This window comes from Setaria italica, chromosome VII (genome assembly GCF_000263155.2).
Source record: "Setaria italica strain Yugu1 chromosome VII, Setaria_italica_v2.0, whole genome shotgun sequence".
In the NCBI taxonomy this organism is placed as follows: domain Eukaryota; kingdom Viridiplantae; phylum Streptophyta; class Magnoliopsida; order Poales; family Poaceae; genus Setaria; species Setaria italica.
Genome location: NC_028456.1, coordinates 31,735,576 through 31,759,450, shown reverse-complemented (window position 1 = coordinate 31,759,450; position 23,875 = coordinate 31,735,576). Strand labels below are relative to the sequence as shown.

Below are 23,875 nucleotides of genomic sequence, written 5' to 3'. Positions count from 1 at the left end.
TTCTTGTGCCTTGTTAAGTTTTTACAATTCAACGCACGTCCGCCATCCCAGTGACGTTTCTTGGGGGATTGATTCGTTCTTCTCATTTTTAACAACAGTCATGTCTCCCTTTTTAGGCACAACTTGAACTGGGCTAACCCACTCACTATACGGCACAGGATAAATAGAGGGGATGGTCAGAATCAGAGGACTATCAGCATCATCCCAGTCATCAGATTTATTTTAGAAACTATATGAGGAACCATATTTTTTCAGTGCCATTCTCTAAAAAAGCAACCATATTTCTTAACAAAAAGGGGAAATCATGCGAAGGGAAGCACAGTAAATTTGCTGGTACATTGTTGATTGGGCCCTAATTGATTCCTTAGCGAAAGTCAGCATCTTAAGGGGGGGGAAAAGAGAACAAATAAAGACAGCAATAGAATGTGCGGGGCATATTCAAATGCGGATCAAATCTGGATTCTTGTCCTAGAGAACAATACAACCGAACAGGACAGTAAAAAACCGAAAGGGCAGGAAAGCAAGCAAGAGAGGAGGAGGGGACGCACGGCTTGTCGCCGACGCCTAGGAACGCATCGTCGACGCCCTTCATGGCCACCACGACGGGCGGCGGCGCTGGAACGACCGCAGCTACAGAGGTGCAGAAGCAAGCGAGCAATGGGAGGGGAGCTCACTCCCACCCGCGGCTGCAGTGCTGTTGCTGATGCTTCAGCTCACCGAGTTTTTCTTTCTTGCTGATAAAAAAAATGGCGAGCTACAAACTTTTTTCCCTGGAACTCTTGAGAAAAAGAATGGCGAGCGAGCTAACCGAGAAAGGGAAAGGCGAGCAGGCGGCTGGTAAATTGCTGGTAGAGCAAGCACTTCACTGCACTGGCCGTCTGGCCCCCTCCGCCTCCAGAGAGCAGAGGAGAGAGGTGGGAGAAAGGAGAGGCCGCGGTGGGCTCCACCACCCAACGAGCTCACCTCACTCATTTCGGAAAGGAAGGCCGTTGCTTTGCATTCAAGTCTAGAGCGAACGACTTTTAATACTGTGTGCGCCCTTTGACTCGTGTCTACCGATTCATCACCGTACGGCTGATTGTCTGTACGACACGCGCCGACGCCCTGTTGGCGGAAGGTCTCGTGTTACCATCGCCATGCACCACGCGCATAAAAAGAGTGCAAAACTAAGGACTTGTTTAGTTCACCCCAAATCTTAACTTTGGGGGCGTTTGGTTCCCTTTGCTTATTTTTTAGCAAGTGTCACATTAAATATTTAGATACTTATTAGGAGTATTAAACGTAGGCTATTTACAAAACCCATTACATAAGTGGAGGCTAAACGGCGAGACGAACCTATTAAGCCTAATTAATCCATCATTAGGAAATGTTTACTGTAGCAACACATTGTCAAATCATGGACTAATTAGGCTTAATAGATTCGTCTCGCCGTTTAGCCTCCGCTTATGTAATGGATTTTGTAAATAGTCTACGTTTAATACTCCTAATTAATATCTAAACATTCGATATAACGGGTGCTTAAAAATAAGCAACCGAACCAAACCAGGCCTTTGGCACTATGCAAAAAGAAGATTCCCCATCACATCAAACTTGCGGTAAATGCATGAAGTACTAAATGTAAACGAAATTAAAAACTAATTGCACAGTATTGTTGTACTTTGCGAGACGAATCTTTTGAGCCTAATTAGTTAATATTTGGATAATAATTCACAAATACAAACGAAACTACAGTGTTGCTACAGTAATTTTAGCACTCCAAAATTAGGCAACTAAGCCCTATAATTTGAACCCTGTTCGTCAGAATTCGAGTTTGAAACTCGTGGGCACGCGCGCCCGAGTGTATTGTCTAGTTTGAAACTCGTGGGCAGATCGATCTGCTTTTTGTTTATGATGGGCTGATGTTAATAACAACATCGACGCGAAGATCATCCTCGTCGGATCCACCAGCAAACTTTGGGAAGAAGAACTGGAAGGAGGCGCTGCGATCTGGCAGCGCATCCGAGCCATCCATGGACGCGACCTCGACCCGAGACGTCTGGAAGTGCTCGCGCAGGAAGCCCTTGAGGCGCAAGTAGTAGAGCTCGAGCTAGCTTGCATTTCGTGCTCCCCGCCGGCGCCGACGAGCTTCCCGTGGAGGCGGCCGCCTGAGGGCGCACCCGGACCGCAGAGACGGCGCGGCCGAACGGCGTCCTCGCCACGTTCAGCAGGATCAGGTGCTGGGCTTCGCCGCGGGCGGCGGTGATGAGGTTGAAGCCGTCGCGGAGGTGGACGTCGAAGGAGCGATCGGGGGTGGGCTCCGCGGTGCACGGCCAGCCGGGCGCGGCGGCGGCACCCCGCGCGCGCGCACTCGCGGGCGTGGTGCTACCGGTCGTGCTACGCCGGCCGGTCGGCGCAGCCGTGCTCGGCGTGCGGGCACGGGACGCGGACGGCGTCCACCATATATCTTCTCCATGGCCTGGCACCGCTGGAACCTGGTCGGGTCCCGGCACACGTGGCACTGGCCGCCCGCCGCCAGCTTGTCCCGGCACGGCGAGCACACCACGTGCCCCACGTCGCACTGCGGCCATGCAAAGATTTCAGGTCAGATGAATCAATCTGGATCTTGATCTAGTCCAATCGTATAGTGGATCGATCCGACGAGATCAAGATCAGAATTAGGGGAAGAAAATCTGGTAATCTCGGATACGGATCTGATTCAGAGACGAGACGACGTGTACCTGGAAGATGGGGGGCTTCAACGGGAGGAAGCAGATGCCGCAGTCGAGTGCGTCGGTGCGATCCACCGTCATTTCCCCGACGATTGAGCTCTCCGAGTGCGACGACGGTGCGGGCGATGGCGGCCGCGGCGGCGGCGCCGCGAGATCCCTGTCAACAGCGGCAGCGTCGTCCTCGGCATGTGGCTGCGGCGTCTCTTCTTATTCCTTCTCTTCTTGTTCTCTCGCCTGCTGCTGCTCGTCTTCCAAGCCATTTTCACCATCAGATCCATCTGGATGCTCCTGCTCTCTCTCGCTTTCACTTCGCTGCTGCGGCGGCTCTTCTTCTTCTTCCGGAAGACCATGTGATGCCTGCTGCTCATCTTCCACGGCATTTTCACCGTCAGATCCTTCCGAGTACTCTTCTCTCTCGCTTTCACTCTGCTGCTCCTCCTCCTCCTCTTCTTCTTGTACCTGCTGATGATCATCTTCATCAGATCCATCCGAGTACTCCTGTTCGCTCTCGCTTACCCTTTGCTACTGATCCTCCTCGTCGTAGTTCTCGTCTTCCTGACCCTCGGAACCGGGCTCCTCTCCGACCACATCATCGCCATATCGCGGATCCTCCGGCGCATAGGCCGCCGCCGCCGCTGCCGGCGGCGGCGAGTTGAGCGGCGACGTCGGAGAGTACGACAGGTACGTCGGCGGGTGCGACGAGGACGTCGGAGAGTACGACGGCGACGTCGGCGGATACGACGGGGACGTGGGCGAGAACGACGAAGGGGATGACGGCAGATACGACGGGGACGACGTCGTCACCGGTGAGGGAGGAGGGTAGCGAGCCCTCTTCTTCCTCCTGCTGGAGGAGGCTTGCCCCTCCACAGACGCCGCCGGCCGTGGCCTTCGTCCATGGCAGGACGAGCTGGCCATATCCACACACCATCGCCCCCATGGTCTGTACGTTTTATAGGCGCGGGGCTCCTCCGGTGAGCTCGCCTCCCAAATAATAAAACCCTAGCTATCGTTGAAGAATATGCAACATAAAATATGGTCTAGAGTATTATATTTACAATAAAGTATATGCATTAGTGTAGTAGTGAATTTGAAAGTTTTCTTTCGATCACATATTTTAGTGAATTTTCGCCATAAATTTTGAAACTTTTCTTTTGATCACCACCGGAATTCGTGATATTTTAGCAAAATTTCGCCGAAATTTGTAACCCTGGCTAACGCATGGCTTTCCTTCAGGGGTGGGATATCGTAAAGCCATGAATTCATTCATTTGTCCAACTCCATCGGGATAAAAGTGACTGTGTGCGCCTTAGATTGTTTTTTCTTTAATTTGCGAAATTAAATGCACACACTTACTCCTACCATACACGCACGAGCTTGTCACACCTTAAAAATTTATGAAAATGACCAATATGTTTGGCTACCGACGGAGTCACTTCTATGGAAAGAACTGCAATAACTATTGTTAATAGTGAAAAGGTACCACATGCGTTTCGTGTTCTTCAGTGGATAAAATCAAATGCAAGCTTTATCGTTGTGGTCATGGGTAACAAGGTGCAGTATCCGTTCTTCTAGTAGCATATATATTAGAAATGTAGAATTCTTGGCCACATTATTAAAAAATGGTAAAATTGTATTGAACCCCCTCTCATAAGACACCTATAGTTTGCATTGACATCTCCAATTAAACTTGTATTCTATATGCAAAAAAAAATAAGAGAAACTTCTATGAGCTGTTTAAGACATTTAACTAATTAATTTGACAACACATTTTATATTCCGGCTATTATAGAAAAATTTCTCAAGTTATTTTATTGTTTAGTTTCCCACCAACAATAAGTATTTCATTGATTAACATCATTTCCTTCCACTACACAACTAGGAAGAATCCATTGAGCATGTGGCTTCTCATTTAACGTGTTATATAATAACTCCTTCCACATTAACCACATTAAGTAGTAGTGATAGCTTAACCTCTACGTTCGATTTATTGTATTTGGTTCTTGACAAACGTAATAATAAAGATGGAAGAACAAATTAATATAGAAAACCACATACAGTAATTCCAAAGTACTATGACCTCCCTATATAACGAGGCAGGAGGCGCATTTGCTTGCATCCAACATGGCGGTCACACAATTGAGACTCAACATGAGGGGTTGCAACACTGGCAGCCTGTTATTCGCGATGACCATCTTGTTCGTCGTGTTCCTTGGATGTTTTGCAGTGCCTGCACAATGTAAGTATATACACGTAAACTTTGCAGCTTCTCGCTAGATGAATTTGTACATGTTACTGTACTGATGAGCACAAAAAACATTACGATTTAATTGATAGGTCATTCCCAGCAACGACCCAAGGCCGCCGTAGCTGCAAGAAGAAGCTACCCGAGTAACCTGCTGGCCAACACAACAACTAATGCTAGTGAAGGGAAGTCCACCTCGAGTGAGCATAAGTTTGTGTTGATATTCTGCATCGTAACAGATAATTGCGACCCAAATGGGCTCTGCAATTGCTGCGAGAACCAAAGGCCAAATCAGCCAAAATGTTTTCGCACACTAGACCAATGCCAGGCGAACTGCCCTGCTTGCAATCCGCACTGCCCACCACACCTGAAACAATCGCAAGAGCCCAACTGGTGAATGCAATAAGTGTTTTCATGAAATGATGTATCTTCAAATTGTTATGATCGATCGAGTGAATAATGCTGTACCATTGATTGTCATATATAGTGTCATTGTCCTTTTCGTTCACGCATATTTGGTGATGTTGTTACCGAGTTGTACATGCGCACGTTCGTACTACTACATCTACATGTTGGACGACGAGAAACATCCAAAGTTGCATCGACGAGAAGCAAAAGGAACAATAATGGACGACGGCGAGCCCGCGGTGCAGACACACGGCGAGCCCGCGCCGGCAGCGGCCACGCCGGCGCGTCATGTAGTAACTATTTACAACCAGGACCATGTGAAGTTCAATCCGACAGGCACGCATGGCGACCGCGGGAAGGCGTTTCCCAAGCCCGGCGAACAACTGGCGGAAGTGGTGTGCGCCGACAGCACCGTCGTGACCCGGGAGCTCCGTGACCTTACCGTCGTCGACCGGGGCAGCCTTTCTCTACCGGGGCCAGGCCGTCGCGCTGCTGTCGGACCTCGGTGGCCAGGTCGGGGTCGTCACGGGCATCGCCACGGAGCTCGACCTTATCCAGCTAAACGGCGGCGGCGGGGAAGAAGAAGGCGAGCCGGCGGTGGTCGCCATGGGCGTGTCGCCGGGCGAGCTGCGGCGCGTCGGGGAGCTCTGCCACGGGGACCTCGTCGTGTCCGGGCCGTGGCTCGGCGTGGTCGTCAGGGTGTTCCTCGACGTCGACGTGCTGTTCGACGACGGCGCCGTCTGCAGGCTCGACCCGGCCGGGCTCCACGAGCAAGCTACGAGCCAAGGCGGATGACCACGGACACGTCCCTGCCGTGAACAGCCCCTACTATCCCGGGCAGCGCGTCGTCATTGCCGCCGGCGACCAGCTACATCTTCGAGACCTGCCAATGGCTTAACGGGTGCTGGAACTCTAGCCGCGTCGAGGGCACCGTCTGCGAGGTGACAATAGCCGGCGCGCTCGTCTACTGGGTCGCGTCGGCGAAGCTAGGCGCCGACCGCCGCCTCGTCAGAGCGTCCGCGCCGCCGCCTTTGCAGCGCGACGTCGGCAGCCTGACCTTCGTCTTCTCCGATGCCGACTGGGGCTGGGGCGTCGCCGACCACTGCTTCTTCCGAAACTCCCATGATCGTCGTGGTGACCGGGAGCACGAGGAGTTCCAGCGGTCCATGTGCGTCGCCGACGCCCGCACCACCGTCGACGTGCTGTGGCAGGACGGCACGCGGCGGCGCGGCGTGCCCTCGGCGTCGCTGGAGCCCTACGTGGCGCTCAGAGACCACGACTTATTCCCGGGAGAACGTGTTGTTGCCCATGTTGATTTCTGTGACGACGACGACGGCGGCGGCGGCGAGGTGCGCGTCGGCGCCGTCAGGAGCGCCGACTGCGACGACCACACCGTGCGCGTGTCATGGCTCAAGCCTTCGTCGCCAGGCGAGGAGCCGGAGGTCGAGTGCGACGAAATCGTGAGCGCATACTATCTCGGGACAGATTGCGGTATTTTGTACGGAAATGTCGTTGTACGCCTGCCGTCGCCGGAATCAGCCGGCGGCAGTGACGGCGGTGCAGCGGCACAACATGGTAAGGGAGTTGCTGCCCCCAACGCTGCCACCGCCGCCGCTAGTGATGATTTGTCATGGGTTGGATATGTTATTGATCTTTGCGACGACGGGCATGTTCAGGGCAGCTGGGGCGACGGCAACACGTCCAAGGTATGTACACTGATCGAGCTCTTTTACGATGTACAATACTATCTAGTGGTATATAGTATAGAGAAGATCAAACCGTCCATTATTATAGGCAATTTAGTAATTATTACATTGTAAAAAGTGAGATTCCAAATGGAATGCTCTTGTAGACTTTATGCTAGTGTAAAAAAAATTATTATAGTGATGGCATTTGTGTTCTTTTACCATGATATCCTTATACTACATATCCTACTTATGTGAACTACATATATCACAGGTGAAATTTTCAGTACTAGTATACAATTAATCTTGACCATTGGGTCTTCGAAAACTATCATGATCATCAAGTGAGTTAATTAACCCTCTGATTCCAATTCCATTCATGGGTGCCAACTTCAGGTGCTGCCTCATGAGATAGCTGTTATCCGACGGCAACATGTCGACGAGCTCTGCGACGAGCTCAATCAGGAACATCTCAATTGGATAAAGGCACAAGAGAAGTCTCAAGAACCTACCGCCACCGATAGCGATATCACCACTACTGTTCTCGCTGAGTGTCAAACCGACAATAATAAGGAAGGAGAAGGTGATTCCACTGATGGAAGTGAAGGACAAGATGACGATGGAGGCGATGAGGGTGGCGGTGACTCTGCCATGGAGGTAAAGGTGGCAGCCGGTGCTGCCAGCGGTGAGGGCTTGCCTCGTTTCCTACAGTTTGACGTTGTGCAAAGCCCTTCAGATCACCATTACCTAAATGACACGGTGCAGGTGCGTAGTTAATTTGATGATTTCGCATACACATATGCACACTTATCCCTATAAAACAATGTACTTGTCTGATTGTACTCACACCCTATGCTTACGGACCTAGGGTTTTTGATGGATTATCAGCGATGCAGTGATGTTCATACATATTTGTAATTTTGTATTGAATATGCAGGATGCAGAATTTATTTGTAAGCTATCTAGCTCTACATTGTAGTTAGAAAAGTGTCTTGGCTTCAAATTCTAAAAAAAAGCAATTTGACACAGTTGTATTTTACTGCAATATATTTGTCAGAAGTTTATAAAACCGAAAGTATATATCATGAAGAATTTTGAACGAATAAAATTTTTTTTGAACGAATTATATCATGAAGAATTATTTCTGTGCATCTTTTATATGGATATATCTTCAAAACAAAGATTTAATTTGACTACACATATATCCCCTCTAATTGCCAAACATAGCTATTTCTGGTAGCATAACGGCCATTGGCCAATCTGATGTTTTAGTTTTGAATCGACCAACTGCATGCAGGTTGCTGGCGTAGGTAGAAAGTGGACGAAGAGAGTGCAGAACGAGAGGAAAATTCTGGAGAACAGCATACCAGGTATACACCACAACTGAAAAATTCTACCACGATTTCCTTAATTGAGTGCTTAATGATGTTTCACATTCACTTTAATTTCCATGTGTATGGTGCAGAAACTATCTACGTTCGGGCGTTCGAGGACCGGATGGACCTCCTCCGTGCGGCAATGGTGGGCGCGGCGGGGACGCCGTACCAGGACGGCCTCTTCTTCTTCGACGCGCAGCTGCCGCCGTCGTACCCCGCCGTGCCGCCGCAGGTGTACTACCACTCCTTCGGCCTCAGCGTGAACCCGAACCTGGACAAGTCCGGCACCGTGTGCCTGAGCCTGCTCGACACCTTCGACGGCGAAGGCCCCGAGCTCTGGTCGCCGGCGGCGTCGACCGTCCTCCAGGTGCTCGTCTCCATCCAGGGCCTCGTCCTCACGGAGCAGCCCTACTACAACGAGGCCGGATACGAGGAGATGCTCGGCACGGCCGAGGGCGCGCGCAACGCGCTCCCCTACGCCGAGAACGCCTACCTCCTCACGCTCCGGAGCATGATGCAGCTGCTGCGCCGGCCGCCGGCGGGGTCCGAGGCGCTCGTCAGGGAGCACTTCCGCCTCCGCGGCAGGTTCGTGCTCCGGGCCTGCGCGGCGTACGTGCAGCGAGGGTGCCCCGTCGGGACGCTCGACGGCGAGGCGCGCGCCACGGTGGAGGAGAGCGGGGAGCGGCGGTGCTCGGAGGGTTTCAGGCTCGCGCTCCGCAGCGTCGTGCCGCAGCTCGTCCGGGCATTCACCAAGATCGGCGCTGACGGGTGCGAACAGTTGGATCGATCGGTCCCTGAGCATTTTCGGCCCTCTCCTAGTACTTTCTAGTAGCTCAGTAATTAATTTTACAAGTAGCTCTCTTCGGTGTCATGGTTATACAAGTTTAATTAGGAATTAATGATCAGCACTAGTACTGCACTTGATACGCCTTGTCATTCACATTTTGACTTGTCAGTGTTAAAAGTAGAAAGATGTACTGAATCTAAGATGTACTGGATCTGAGGATTCTCTTCATCGATTGAATGAGTGGTATAGTTACATTTTAATCCGAAGAACACGATCATTTGTACTCTGTTTGTGGAAGAGAAGAAAATGAACAACGGTGAACGATTTATATGAATCATATCTCTTGCACCCGCAACCGACTGCAGAACGTACAAAATAGAAAAGGAGCCATGAACATGGTACGGGGTTGCTGTTCATGATGGTCAGACTGTCCCCTACGTGGCAGTGAATCACTACCTAGTTGGTGGAAAGTCTCCATGGCAAAGTTCTGCACCGTCTTCACTCAGGCCTACCGCCAGACCAAGACACGAGCAAGAGTGAAACATGAGCAAACGCCCGACTCCATACCAAACACATGTGGGTTTAATTTCCCTGTAACCGCGATCTGCAGTATCAGGCTACCATCGGCGCAGCATCTTTCTTTGAGACTTGGCGTCTTGGCCGGGTGATCTCGCCTACTGTAACCGCTGTTACATATGAATGCAATTCCACTGGGATGTGAGGGATCATCGTGTCAACAAAACAAGTAGAGACATTTGTTTCTTGCATCAGCCAGTTTTCGCAACAATGCAATACTAGGTTCAACAGGAGTACATGACGTAGAGAGTAGACTGATGTTCGTTCGCGTGTGCTTCAGCAAGGAGCAGCGATCACGTACTCACGTTGGAGTGGTTGTGTGTGCAAGAAACATGGCCCCCGTAGCGTGAGCCAGACGGACTTGCTGGGCTGAAAGGCTAGTACCGGGCCGCACAACCCAGGTAGGGTCTTTATAGCTGGTCCAGGAAATTCAGGGGCCTAAAAAAAATCCAGACATCTTTGGCCCATGGACATCTCTAGGCAGGCCTGACTGCCTGAGACAAATTGCAAATGCATTTTGATCTAGATCGCAAGTCTTTTGACGGGGAAAAAGAAATTGCAGCCGCGAGCGGCACGCCATGGGCCATGACGTGAACCAGATGTCAGCAGAGGCGAAAGAGGAAGTAAATGCGCCCTGATAGGCGGCGACTCGTGAGGAGATCTGGCCCCCCTATCTTCAACCTTGGCGTCTCTCCCATGGCTCTACTCCGAAAGGCGACGTCGACCTGGCAAGTGGCAGCGCGCGGCGGAATCTATGGCTCACCTCACCTCACCTCACCTCGCCGCCTTTGATCTCTCCGGGGATCGGATCGGAGGGGAAGAAGGCCAAATCGCGCTGCTGTTCCCGCGCACTCCGCACAGTCACCCGCATCTTCTCTGCTCGGTGTTCGGTGCTCCCTTCCCGTGGACAGGACCACTGCTCCTCCCGCCGCTTACACTGAGAGCTACAAGCCTCTCTGTGAGCCTGCCACTTAGCTTGAGCTACACTGCCGACTCCATGCATGCTAGCCACAAGCCCACAACAGTGACGAGCAGATTCATAACAGCACTGCCAAGTGCCAACACACGTTAATTTGAGAAGAACACAAAATTCTTTTTTTTCTCTTAAAAATACGCCTACATGCTTCGAAAACGAGTAGGGAATCATTAAAGCGGCAATGGATCGGAGAATCTTTCCCAGCCGCTGCAGACGGGATGGACTCACACTCACTGATCTCCAAAGCGAGACCTCTTTACGCAAAAGGCAGCTCGACGTCCGTTTCTACATTTCTATCCATTAGCTCTCTTCTCTCACTCATAGTCTATGGTGGTTTATCTTCTTCCCCGTAGTGGTTATCTGGTGGTCTCATATCCTTGCCATCTTCTTCAAACCCCAGGGATGCGATGGGACCCCGTGATCCGCGGTCGACGGTGCCCGGCCGGGCGGTCATGTCGATCCGACCGCCCCACCACCACCCACGCTCACCACTCGCACAGTTTCCTCGCTTAACGCTTTGCGTAAAGCTCGCCACACATCTATATTCGAATCCTCTCCATCCATCACCTTTTTCTGTTTGCTGGAATCTTGCGAAGAATGACGACTCAATTATGCCTTCACAAATGGCATTATGGCATACCAACACATGTACATATGATGGAGACAAAGCATATGTTTGGCACATAGCACTGGTAGCACTGGACAAGATTCCGCACAAGCTTGAACCTAGGGTGGTTCTTTTTCCTGGGGTTGGGACAGGGTGATTTTAGAGTTTTAAGGCAACAGAAAAGATGACTTATCGACTATCGTAAGTGTAGTTGTCTGTTAAGTCGTTTTAGGATTGCAACTATTATGCGGTCTGTAGATGTTGTTTTTAATGTCCCTTGTTTTACATTCTTCTTTCTTCGCTACAATTTTCCTAAGTTTATTGGGCCATAGTTTTGTTGGTATTTATTTATGTGGTTACACCAATGGTGTATTTTGTTTATTTTTTATAATGAACAACTACGGTACAATGTAATATCTAAACGCGCATACAAACACACACTACACCCATACATACCCCCAACGCATATGTTCAGGACCTGCAGACTTAATTTTGGGAATCAAACTTGGGCTGGTGTGCTCCTCTCCGGGAGATGTCACCATTGCGATACAAGCATGTTCGCGTATTTTGACTATTTGATGTTCCTACTGAGCCATGTTCGTGCGGTGAGAGGGATTCACATAAATAACTACCTCGGTAATTCTTGTTATAATCATGAATTTGTTGCGCCACAATGTGTATATGATCTTGAATATGTTTATGTCCAATGTGTATATGTCATGGTCTAGCCCCCGATCATGACAGTTCCATCTACCTTGCTACAACCCACATGTTCGACACTAGTCATGTAGCTTTTGTAAGCACTAGCTAGTCAGGCCGAGTTTGACACTAAAATGCTGAACGAAGCCTGAAATGACTTAACTATCTTGGTGTCCACTTTTTAGCCTTTCTTAGCATGGTTTGTCAATACTTCTACAACCAATTTTCTTAAAGATGATGTACATGTTTCCTCCTCATCTCAACTACTAGTCCTCTTTTGATCTCATCAATTTGACATAGTTTATAAAAAAAATACTATTATTTTTTAATCATAGGCCCATAGTTATTTAAAAATGTTACAAGAGAAGTTTATAGATGCATCCATAAGTATCATTCTCATGAATAATTCTAAATATTCTTGTTATATGTATTGCAAATCAAAGTTCTCCAAAGTTCCCAAAGAACTATGCACATCCTCTTTTGATAAGCAACAACTTGACGAATCTTAGTTTTTATGGCCACTACATGTCAATGTTCAGTGGCACGTATGTATAGTTTGACCCTTGGCACACACCCCTATACAGCATGTCAGCATATATAGGTAGCATGCCAAGCGTGAAATTCTCTCGTTCTCCCATTCACTGTGCCACAGGTTAGGCCTCTAGAGTAGTGCAGCAATATCGAGTTTAGATTATCACAAATAATAAGTGGTTTAGGACATCAGCACAGTCTAGAAGACAGAATTTTAATCAGCAATTGCTAGGGATCGGACCTATCATATATAAAATAAAATAAATATTATATATTATGAAATTATTTTCATGGTAAATCTATTAACATTCTTCTTAAATCAACAATATATATTTACGAGGAAGCACCCTATAAGCAAATAATTTTGTGCATGCATTTTGTGTGCTGCAGTGATGCATATACATTTAGTGCTGAATGGGTCCCTATTTGCCATATATGAGATCATGCAATGGTGATGTTAAAGCAAGTAAAAGTAGTGGCGTAGGGTTTGTTTCTCTATCACAAGGATTGGTGGTATCAAATCTAAGGATTCCATCCACGAGGAGAACTGCCAATTTAGATGTGCCTCTATCTAATTATTGAACACCTAAACCTGTCCCTTGCGTCGCGATTTGATTCTCTTCTCTCCCTTTCTTTTCTACTCCCTCCGTCCCAAAAAACAAGTTATTTTAGGATTGTCCTCAGTCAAATTTTTTTTAAGTTTGACCAAGATTATAGAAAACACTACATATATTTATGGTATGAAATAAGTGACATTAGATTTATCATGAGATATATTTTTACAATAATCTATTTGATACCATAATCATTAATATTTTCTCTATAAATTTGGTCAACGTTGAGAAAATTTGACATAAGACAAACCTAAATGATTTGTTTTTTGGGACGGAGGGAGTAGTTGCGTACCGCTTTTCTTCTTTTGCAGCTGATCATATAGCCTCTCTCTCCTTATCTTGGAGGAGTCACATACCAAGGCCCATCTAAAGCTCTTTGCTCCTGTCACTTGTAAGCAATCATCTCCTCTCTCACACACACCCGTCATGGTGGGCATGAGAGGTGCCTACGGTGGTGGTGGTGGTTACAGCAATGGCAATGAGAGCCGGCCGCTTGGAGGAGCGGCGGCGGCGGCGGCTCCAATGACGACGACGTCGGCGGAGATTGCGGGGATGGCGGTGCACAAGGTGGCGACGCCGCCGCCGCAGAGCACGGCGAGCAAGATGAAGGCGAGGGTGAAGGAGACCTTCTTCCCCGACGACCCGTTCCGGGCGTTCAAGGGGCAGCCGCTGGGGACGCAGTGGCTCATGGCGGTCAAGTACCTGTTCCCCATCCTCGACTGGGTGCCCGGCTACTCCTTCTCGCTCTTCAAGTCCGACCTCGTCTCCGGCCTCACCATTGCCAGCCTCGCCATCCCTCAGGCACGCATGCATCTCCTTCTTCCACCCTCTTCCTTTCTCTGCATAGTTCCCATGAAAATCGATTTTTTTTCCCTCTCTCGAATCACTTCGTTTCACACGACACGATCTTTGAGCTGTACGCTTTCTGTGGATAGATCCTGCTGATGTTTTTCACACGGTCGTCAATGAAACTTGGACGTTTCAGCTTTTGTATTTGGAAGCTTGTTTAGAGAAATTTAAACACCTTTACTAATGTGTGTGCCAACTGTATTCCTACTGTATTAACTTAATTCCTGCATGCACGGACGCACGCATCGTTGTTGTTGGCTGCAGGGCATCAGCTACGCGAAGCTGGCAAGCTTGCCTCCCATAATCGGCCTGTGTACGTATACCTAATTAAAATCGCATCCCCTTCCGGGCCTTCTCTGCTAATCGGTCAGCTTCCTTGATTTTTTTTTTGTCTCTGCAATTTCAACTCTCTGTCCATGGCGCCTGTGTAGATTCGAGCTTCGTGCCGCCGATGGTGTACGCGGTGCTGGGGAGCTCGCGGGACCTGGCGGTGGGCCCGGTGTCGATCGCGTCGCTGGTGATGGGGTCCATGCTTCGCGACGCCGTGAGCCCCACCGCCGAGCCCCTGCTGTTCCTGCAGCTGGCCTTCACCTCCACCTTCTTCGCCGGCCTCGTGCAGGCCTCCCTCGGCATCCTCAGGTAGTAGCTAGCGACAAGTCCCGTGCATGCTTCACATGCCCACAAGTCCACAGCACACATGCTGACATGCATATGCGTCTTGTGATGACCTGATGATGATCAGGCCAGCTGCATGATGACAACCATTGCTTTGTCGCAGGCTAGGGTTCATCATCGACTTCCTGTCGAAGGCGACGCTGGTGGGTTTCATGGCCGGCGCGGCCATCATCGTGTCCCTGCAGCAGCTCAAGGCGCTGCTGGGTATCGTCCACTTCACCACCGAGATGGGCCTCGTCCCCGTCATGGCCTCCGTCTTCCACCACACCAAGGAGGTGCACGCAGCTAGTACACACACACACACACACACACACACACACACACACACACACACACACACACACACACACACACACACACATCCTTTTTTCGAGGCAGTAGCTAGCCAATCAACGTGTGCTCATCGTGTTTCTGTTGTCTCCATGCGGCGTTGCGACGCAGTGGTCGTGGCAGACGATTCTCATGGGCGTCTGCTTCCTGGCGTTCCTGCTGACGGCGAGGCATGTGGTACGTACGTACATCTATACACTCCCGTCTCTTCTTCGATTTCCCCCTTAACTTGTCGTGTACTCCATCACGTCGTTGACTCCTGTCGTCTACTGGTATGCGTGTACGCGACTAATACGTGGCGCTGCTCAGCACCGTCGAGCGCTTGTCAAGTGGTAGCGTCTTCACGTTTGCCTTTCTGCTCTTTTCCTTTGTCTCTAGCGCGTGCTATACAGTTGTGCCTGTGCATGCCCTCACTCGGCAACAACGGACGGCTAGCTCACTAGCTGGTGTTTGGGTCGTGTACTCGTAAGCTAAGCTAGCTATCTTGATCGTTAGCTTAGGCGCTTAGCCTTCAGCCGCGCTAGGTTCTCATCACCGTTACCCCATGGCAGCGGAAGTCAGAAGATTCTGGGAACAATGGGTAGTGCCAGGGCCCGGCCGGGAAGGTAATCATGCTCATGCAGGCAGATGCATGTTGGTGAAGTCACGGATGAAATGATCAGTCTGCATCGAATCTGACGGTGCATGGAAGGATCGGATCTGCGCGTCATTTTTCAGTTATGGTCCACGGAATCTTGTTGCTGGGTCCTGGCAGCCACATGTATACATATTTGTATGATAAACAGTTTTTCCAAATTACTCCCTCCGTTCCATCCAAATTATGTCATTCCAACTTTCCTAGAGAGTCAAATCATTTTATGTTTGATCAAAATTATATAGAGGATCATAAAGATTTATGGCACCAACTATGAAAATATATGTAATGAAGAAGCTAATGGTACTTATTTGGTATCATGAATATTAGTACTTTATTGTATAAATTTGATCAAATTTGAAATGTTTTGACTCCAAAAAAGTTGGAATGATTTGTAATTTGGAATGGAGGGAGTATCGTTGTGTTCGGATCCAGAAAAAGAAAAATGAGTGGAGATTCTCATTTGGTGGGCCACTGAAGCTACAGACCCGTTTGGAGCAGAGGGAGTTGTTGCGTTGTGTCTTTGTGGGATCCAAAAAAGTTTGTTACTTATTGAACAGCGTTGCAAACTACGAGTTGAACTCAATATTCGCCAGATTTTATTCTCGATATAATTCATCTTCAGTGACACGTATTTTCTCTGTATGCAGAGCATGAGATGGCCAAGACTTTTCTGGGTTTCAGCATGCGCGCCCCTTGCATCTGTCATCATCTCCACCCTGCTTGTTTTCCTCTTCAAAGCTCAGAATCATGGCATCAGCATTGTAAGGACAAAAAAAAGGAGTGAAAAGGATTTTGGGTTTTCCTACTTACATGTGCAAATATCTGACATTAAAGACATTTCTGAATATAATCCTTCCACCGCAGATTGGGCAGCTCAAGTGTGGTCTGAACCGCCCCTCATGGGACAAACTGATCTTCGACACCACATATTTAGGCCTCACCATGAAGACTGGACTTATCACCGGGATCCTCTCCCTTACGGTATGATTTATTGTCGATTTTATCATCGTAATCGTACATTATGTTTGACATAATCTACGGATAATATATTCCATGATGTTGTTTCACTATGATTAAACAATCTCACTTTTTGATGGCCACACTAATGGGATGTCAATTTTATTTCACCATATCAGGAAGGAATTGCCGTTGGTAGAACATTTGCTTCACTGAAGGACTACCAAGTAGATGGAAACAAAGAGATGATGGCTATAGGGTTGATGAACGTTGTGGGATCATGTACATCCTGCTATGTAACAACAGGTACAGTTTTTGGACCCAAATAATTTGCTTATATTCCTTGCAGATCAACAATGAAGACAGGGAATGACCAGTAGCTAAATTCTCTTATTTTTCAACAGGAGCATTCTCCCGCTCTGCTGTAAACCACAATGCCGGCTGCAAGACTGCCATGTCGAATGTGGTCATGGCACTGACTGTGATGGTCACACTGCTATTCCTGATGCCACTGTTCGTGTACACACCGAATGTTGTCCTTGGAGCAATCATCATCGCTGCGGTTATCGGCCTGATTGATGCCCCTGCTGTATACCAAATCTGGAAGATGGACAAGATGGATTTTCTCGTTTGTGTTTGTGCATTTGCGGGCGTTATCTTCATCTCAGTCCAAGAAGGCCTTGCAATAGCGGTAAAAAGCAGCCTGATCTTGGCATTCGGGAATATTAACTGATCAAATATGCTCTGTAGTTACCAGTTACAATTCATTTCTTCAAATTTGCAGGTTGGCCTATCGGTATTTAGGGTATTGATGCAAATCACGAGACCAAAGATGATAATTCAAGGGAACATTAAGGGAACTGATATTTACCGGGACCTACATCAGTACAAGGAGGCTCAAAGAGTTCCTGGAATGTTAATCTTGGCAATTGAAGCACCAATAAACTTCGCTAACTCCAACTACCTGAATGAAAGGTAAAAATGCTTTCTTTCAAAAAATAAAGGTAAAAATGCAATAGAAATTTTCTGACAGTTTAGAATGTGTCCTAGCATTTCATTTACATGATGACCAAGTTGCTATAAATATCTATCTGTCATTTCCATTCGCAGGATTAAAAGATGGATAGAGGAAGAAAGTTCCGCACATAATAAACAAACTGAACTCCATTTCATAATCTTGGATCTGTCAGGTTTGTGAGTTTGATTAATTTTTTCACTTCACTATCTGGAATACTCATTGAAACTCCTTTTTGAAATAAAATTTTCATTTCAGAAATAAAAGTAACAACAGCTTTACATAGTTCTTTATTAGCTTATCATTGTATGATAATATGATTCCTGAGTTGCCAATGCTAGCTAAAGTAAGTTTTCAAATTTGTATTTCCTACCTGAAAGAATGAAAATGTGAGAACTGAAATGTTCTGAAAATGCCGTGTACAAATTAGTTTCATTTACTCTATTTTGTGTACTGCTAATATTCCAGTAGCATGTTCACTAGCATATAATAAAAAATTATTTTTCAGCTGTTCCTGCAATTGATACAAGTGGCATAGCACTCCTCATTGACATAAAGAAAGCAATAGAGAAACGTGGTCTTGAGGTATGCTCGTCATATATGAACGTTCAATTTCTCACACAAGATGCAAGCCTGCATACTCGTGCGGCGAACTAAATTTTGCTTTCACGTAGCTTGTACTTGTCAATCCTACCGGAGAGGTCATGGAGAAGATACAGCGAGCAAACGAGGCTCTAAATCAGTTCAGGTCGAATTGCCTGTATTTGACCACTGGGGAAGCAGTTGCTTCACTTTCTGCACTTGCCAAGATGACAAAGCCCTAGAGTGGATTGCCAAATTGTCAGTGTTCATCCAATTGCACTGATAAACATTTAGTGTCAGATTTTTCGTCACAGAAGGTTCCTCCAACAAAGGAGCACGTCACAGCTATGTTTGTACCTAATCTTCACAATCCTTCAGATCTATCTTATGCAAAGTCAACAATTGAAAGTGAAGTATTAAGGATATGTACATTCATGGATATCCGTTGTTATTTGTCTGCATATAATAGTAGTTCTTACAGAACTTTCCCATTGCTATTTTAAATACTGATATTTCAACAGTACAGGAAAACAACCCCCTCACTCTCCTATTTCCCACCCCTATTTGTTTATTTACTGGTTACTACTAATTTCATGGTTATACATCAATCATTGGTGTTCTGGAGGCGCAAAAGTGCATACGAAACTGAAAACTTCTAAATAAACTCACACAGTGCATAAGAATCATCTTGGAATTTCAGATGATTGTATGAACTCTTTCTCCAAACTGTATTGTCTAGTTCCTTCACTGCCTCTGTTCCCCTTGAACGACTTATCTTGTGGAGCGTTTTGGCTTGTTCTTGTTATCCTAGAATTGGGATGGACCTTTGAGCCTTGCACATCTTCAAGTTTTGTCTCCACTTGCCTCATTGTAGGCCTTTCTTCACCTTTTAAGCTTAAGCATGTTTCTGCGATATTTGCAATCACTTCGGCATCTTCAGCCCCTCCCTCTTCAATAATTTGTGGATCTAGAACATCCCATAAGCGATTATCTCTTTTCAATGACACGAAGTGTGATGCTAAACTTGTGACCTCTGATGAATGAGAAGAGAAAACTGGTGTAACCTTTGTCAGAAGTTCTGCTAAAATAACGCCAAAGCTGTAGACATCGCTCTTCTCTGTGAGTCGGCTGGTGTAGTAGTATATGGGATCAAGGTACCCGTGAGTTCCTTGGATGGCTGTAAGTATTCCTGTCTCATCTATTGAGATTGATCTTGACGCTCCAAAATCTGATACCTTAGCGGTTAAATTATCAGTGAGTAGTATATTTGCAGATTTAATATCTCTATGGAACACAGATATGGAAGCGGCAGAGTGTAGATACGCAATGGCCCTTGCAGTTTCTAGTGCAATCCTCAGTCTGTCTTTCCATGGCAAAGGATTTTCACTCTGTCCATGAAGATGGTATGATAGGGTTCCATTCGATATGAACTCATAGACAAGTAAAGGAACTTCTGTCTCTAGGCAACAACCAAAGAGTCTCACCACATTTCTGTGATTAGTCTGTGAAAGTATGACGACCTCATTTATGAACTGATCAATTTCCCTTTGAACCACAATTTTGGACTTTTTAATGGCAACAACACGTTGATCAGATAAGATGCCTTTATAGACTGTGCCATGGCCTCCACGTCCAAGGATACGATTCTGATCAAATTTGTTTGTTGCTTGCTCTAGTTCTTCTAAGCTGAAAATCTTCATCCTTTCAGCTATATCTTTGTTTGATGAGATTAATTGTTGGAGAAGCAACCCATGATTTCTCTTGAAAAAAAATTGTCTCAGCTTCTTGGCTCTTTGTTGCTTGAGTTTTTTTGTGATTTTGGCAACACCAAGAAGTGAAAATAGTAGGCCAAAACCAGAACTGATTGCTATTATTGTAATTAAACCTGCATAACATAAACTCAAGAATTACAATACCATACATGTGTTTCTTGGGATGCTTTTTACAGCAGCCATCTTAGATTTGTTTTCCACTTCTCGTTTTGAACTCAACTAGTTCTGGAACCTAAATATACCCTCTATCAAATGATACTGATATTGGAACTGAAAAATGTAGCAGTAGTTGTACATGTTTGTACCTGGAAGGCTCCAGATGCTTTTCTTTGGTGAGCACCGGTGTGTCCCAGGCAAATTGATGCAGGTTCCATGACATGGGTAAAGATCTGGCAGTTGGCACTCATCAATATCTGAAAAAAGGGTATTGAAAAGAAGAAGAGAGACGGGTGGTTACAAAGAGCAAGCATTTCACACAACCTTTGAACGTATACAGCTGTAGGCAGGCACAAAACATTGCCAAAAACGAAAGATACGAGCGGTACAAATAAAACAGAACACAGAAGTGGTAGATACCTTGACATCCATCACTGACGTAGGGATTGCCCTCATATCCATCAGAACAGTTGCACCGTCTCCGGTCGTAATTCCCATCAATGGTATAGGAAAAACTATTCGAGCTCAGGCATCTGAAGTCAGAAGATCCGGGCCCTATAGGTGACAGCACAAACAAGGCCTCGTCGCGTGCAATGTCCAACGACCACTCCAGCACCGCGGGAACACTGCCCGCCATGACTACGTTCTCGTATTCGTAGTCCAGCTTGCTGTAGTTGCTCGCCATCTCGGCCTCGTTTCTGCTGAACCAGTCCTGATCAACCACGAACACTGCCCTACGAAACAACCCGCTATCGGTTTGCCCTACCAGGTGTCTAACCTGGACGCCGTACGACGGGAGATCCCCCCAGAACGCGATGGAGGTGCGGCAGCAGCCGACGCCGGAGCACGAGGCGGCACTGAGCGTCTCCGAGCACACGGCGGCGCAGACGCTGGATTGGGCGGTCGGGCCGCCGAGCGCGCTGTAAGGGATGAGCTTGGCCACCATGTTGCACCCGAACGCCACGAAGGAGTTGCGCGCGCTCGATACCCTCAGGGGCCCGGCGGCGGGCGCGGGGACTGACCACGAGCCGTTGAACTCGGCGTGGTCCAGCCACGAAATGTTCATCCGGATGCGTACCGTGCCGTCCGGCAAGGAGATGCCGAGCACCTCCACGCCGTCGCCCAAGAACAGCCTCGGCGGGTGCTGTTCCTCGTCGCAGGTGAGGTTGAAGCCATGGTGGAAGCAGCCCTGGCCGATGCCGAACGGGTACGGCACGCGCACGTCGCCGCAGGTTTCTGGGCAGCCAGGCAGGGTTATCGGTCCTGGTCCTGCCAGCAGCACTGTCGCCAGGAACTGCAACTTGAGTGCTACGACGATCATGCCGATCGTCACCTGCCGGGGTGAGACGACGGTAATCGTCATCTCCCATCTCTAGCGCGCTTTACCAAACTGAGATGGCGTTAGGATTTTCATTGGTCTTGTTATTAGTTTGTTTTGTTGACTTCCTAATTCCTAGTCTAGCGGACATTAATTAACGACAGGTGCTACATGGACTTCTATGCCATTTCCCATTCATGTGTGCATCCTAGTAGGCTACAATGTTGACAACCTTCCCCTGCAGTTTCTATTTGAAATAGTCAATAATTTATGGTCTTACGTTACTTGATTATCATAACTGTGGTAATATGTTTGTTGGGAATGATATTGTTGGCAATTTATCAAAAATGTTGGTAAAGTTAGAAAAAATTCAGTCACACGAGAAAATTGCCAAGGATTACAATACTCATAAAATGACTAATAATATGTTACTGCACCCCCACGACACTTTCCATCATCGCTTATCGCTTGGTGCATATTTTTGTATGAATCTAGACATAAGGTATATCTTGATGCATAGAAAAAACTATAATCTTGAAAAATCAAAATGACGTATAATTTGGGACGGATGGAGTATATGTTATATTCGGAGCAGAATAACAAAATACATTAGTTAATCCGGATGTGCCAAATACAGACCACCAATATTGTGGGATTTTTTGAGGTCCGGGAGAGGTGAAATTTCTGTGAAATATCCAACTACAGTGACCAGATCAACTGTTTTCTCGGCAACATGATACATTCAACATTCAACATTCAACATTCCTGGCCGGTACCCTTTTCACGCGTGGCTTTCTAAAGAAACTGCTGACCAGCGGTAGTTTTCGACCAATAATGCGTTTCCAGTTTCCAGGAAACAGAGTTATTATTAACTGAGCCCAGTGCCAATGCCATGCTTTCACCAACGTCTTCAACTCTGACGCATCTCCTCCAGTGAAGGAATCGATCCCCACAGGCCACGCCAAGTTCCGATCATCGTTCCTGTCCACCCAGCACTCCAACGCAACACCTGCCCAGTTCCCATCTCAAAGTGCCCCTCTCTGACACGTCAATTCCATGATTTGCGGGGCCGTTGGGGGCTTGGAGCGGTGCTGGCGTGGTAGGTTTCTTGGCGTGTGACTGCCCGAATCCTGCAGCGGTAGGTAGCATTGGCGGGCTCTCTTCCGATCGTTTTCGAAGATTACCGTATTTAGTCGGAATTTTACCGTCGGTAATTATCGACTTCTCCAACTTATATCTCCCAGCCCATCATTGCTGCAGCCCGGCGAGCTGAAGGCCGAAGCACAGTTGAGCTTCGAAGTCGCTGCTGGCCTTGCTATATGCCCAAGGCAAACAAAGTCGATCTCGACGCCGGCCCCAAGCCCACCGGCCTTTCCTCGACCTCCTCGGCCCACTGGTGGTGCTCGGCCGCGTGAGGCTGCGGGCCTGCCGTGCCGCTGCGTTTCGGGTCAAGTTGGGTTTGTCCAGGCTGTGCTCTCCCACGTTGGGCTGCATTTGCATTTTCGTGGGTGGCGTTGGGGGTTTGTCGAGTTTCGGGCTTGGCCCAACGTTTTAGTCGTGACGAGGGTGAGCCGTGAGCGCGGGCGAGTGATGCACGGACTGATGCGTGCTGCGCGCATGCTCGCACTCGCACTGTCGCACGCACGGTGATTGACGCAGTTTTTTTTTTCTAGAACCTGGTGCGCCGCACTGACGTCGACCACTCCATTTACTCCCACGATCACGATGGCACGATGCATTTGGCCGGCCAGCGGCTCGACCTCCGCCGAGTGAGCTCTGCTATGACCGAGTGGTGGAGTGGCCTCTTGTCGCCAGATGTCAAAAGGGTGCGTGGAAAGTGGCAATCCTTGGCCACTCCCACTGTAGACCAGCCGACCAGAGCACACCAACCCAATTACTCTACAGCTGAAAGCTCAGTGCTCTCTATCCACACACGACAGGCAGTCAGACACACAGGCGATCGGTAACGGTGTGACTGATGGTATCTGGCTACTATCTGGACCGACTTTTTTGTTTTTTAACCCTTTTCGCGAAAGATTCTCACAAAAAGACCCCTGGCGGAACCAATTCCAAAAATAGACCCTTAGCTTGGCGCTATCCACGCTGGCGCCAAGCTACAACGTCTCGGCGCCAGCCATCCTGGCGCCAAGGTCTTTACGCAGCTGCTGACGCGGATGCCGATGTGGCGGGGGCTTGGCGCCAGCCATGATGGCGCCAAGGCGTGGCGCCGTAAATCTTGGCGCCAGGCTAGGTAAGTCGTAGCTCTTCGCGATTCGGTCGATATAAGTATAAGTATTCTGAAGAATACGCTGCAAACTTTGCTCGGGTTTTTCCGATATGGAACCCGTCTCCAAAATCCGACCTCCCATGCATCC

General features: G+C 48.0%; 4 protein-coding genes and 1 pseudogene across 6 annotated transcripts in view; 2 read left to right on the top strand and 3 right to left on the bottom strand.

The window, feature by feature from the left end:
• LOC101781019 (villin-1) overlaps positions 1 to 902 on the bottom strand; it is a 7,512-nt gene extending 6,610 nt beyond the window's left edge. For 2 of the 3 annotated variants that reach the window (XM_022828717.1, XM_004977002.3), the window contains exon 1: positions 549 to 902. In XM_022828717.1, the coding sequence (XP_022684452.1) occupies positions 549 to 592 (44 nt within the window). In that variant the 5' untranslated portion in view covers positions 593 to 902. The remainder of the gene's footprint in view (positions 1 to 548) is intronic. The other variant, XM_022828718.1, reaches the window with a different exon arrangement.
• A 983-nt stretch (positions 903 to 1,885) lies between these two features.
• LOC101763743 lies at positions 1,886 to 2,789 on the bottom strand. Its single transcript, XM_012847501.1, has 3 exons — positions 2,687 to 2,789; positions 2,157 to 2,557; positions 1,886 to 2,059 (listed from the first exon to the last, which is right to left on the bottom strand). Exons 1-3 carry the CDS (start codon positions 2,787 to 2,789, stop codon positions 1,886 to 1,888), a joined length of 678 nt encoding a protein of 225 aa, XP_012702955.1.
• Positions 2,790 to 5,576: 2,787 nt separating this feature from the next.
• LOC101762930 lies at positions 5,577 to 9,248 on the top strand (annotated as a pseudogene).
• A 4,298-nt stretch (positions 9,249 to 13,546) lies between these two features.
• LOC101780218 (probable sulfate transporter 3.3) lies at positions 13,547 to 18,751 on the top strand. Its single transcript, XM_004977000.4, has 13 exons — positions 13,547 to 14,010; positions 14,323 to 14,371; positions 14,490 to 14,697; positions 14,837 to 15,008; positions 15,175 to 15,240; positions 16,348 to 16,461; positions 16,565 to 16,681; positions 16,837 to 16,963; positions 17,062 to 17,348; positions 17,442 to 17,632; positions 17,768 to 17,847; positions 18,181 to 18,257; positions 18,347 to 18,751. The coding sequence occupies exons 1-13, from the start codon at positions 13,636 to 13,638 to the stop codon at positions 18,494 to 18,496; spliced, it is 2,013 nt and encodes a 670-aa protein (XP_004977057.1). The 5' UTR covers positions 13,547 to 13,635; the 3' UTR covers positions 18,497 to 18,751.
• Positions 18,680 to 21,551, bottom strand: LOC101780616 (wall-associated receptor kinase-like 8). The gene is made up of 3 exons (XM_004977001.3): positions 20,603 to 21,551; positions 20,332 to 20,439; positions 18,680 to 20,139 (listed from the first exon to the last, which is right to left on the bottom strand). Exons 1-3 carry the CDS (start codon positions 21,543 to 21,545, stop codon positions 18,938 to 18,940), a joined length of 2,253 nt encoding a protein of 750 aa, XP_004977058.1. The 5' UTR covers positions 21,546 to 21,551; the 3' UTR covers positions 18,680 to 18,937.
• Between the last annotated feature and the right edge of the window lie 2,324 nt (positions 21,552 to 23,875).

What these genes read in the sequence shown, in the direction of transcription:
- LOC101763743 (XM_012847501.1), bottom strand. Translation starts at nt 2,789, where the DNA reads ATGACGGTGGATCGCACCGACGCACTCGACTGCGGCATCTGCTTCCTC. An exon ending in CTCGTCTCTGAATCAGATCC is followed by an intron (nt 2,558 to 2,686) that starts GTATCCGAGATT and finishes GCATGGCCGCAG; the next exon opens with TGCGACGTGGGGCACGTGGT. An exon ending in GCGCCGTCTCTGCGGTCCGG is followed by an intron (nt 2,060 to 2,156) that starts GTGCGCCCTCAG and finishes TTGCGCCTCAAG; the next exon opens with GGCTTCCTGCGCGAGCACTT.
- LOC101780218 (XM_004977000.4), top strand. Translation starts at nt 13,636, where the DNA reads ATGGTGGGCATGAGAGGTGCCTACGGTGGTGGTGGTGGTTACAGCAAT. An exon ending in TCCAACTACCTGAATGAAAG is followed by an intron (nt 17,633 to 17,767) that starts GTAAAAATGCTT and finishes TTCCATTCGCAG; the next exon opens with GATTAAAAGATGGATAGAGG. An exon ending in TAGAGAAACGTGGTCTTGAG is followed by an intron (nt 18,258 to 18,346) that starts GTATGCTCGTCA and finishes GCTTTCACGTAG; the next exon opens with CTTGTACTTGTCAATCCTAC.
- LOC101780616 (XM_004977001.3), bottom strand. Translation starts at nt 21,545, where the DNA reads ATGACGATTACCGTCGTCTCACCCCGGCAGGTGACGATCGGCATGATC. An exon ending in CGTCAGTGATGGATGTCAAG is followed by an intron (nt 20,440 to 20,602) that starts GTATCTACCACT and finishes CCCTTTTTTCAG; the next exon opens with ATATTGATGAGTGCCAACTG. An exon ending in AAGCATCTGGAGCCTTCCAG is followed by an intron (nt 20,140 to 20,331) that starts GTACAAACATGT and finishes TATGTTATGCAG; the next exon opens with GTTTAATTACAATAATAGCA.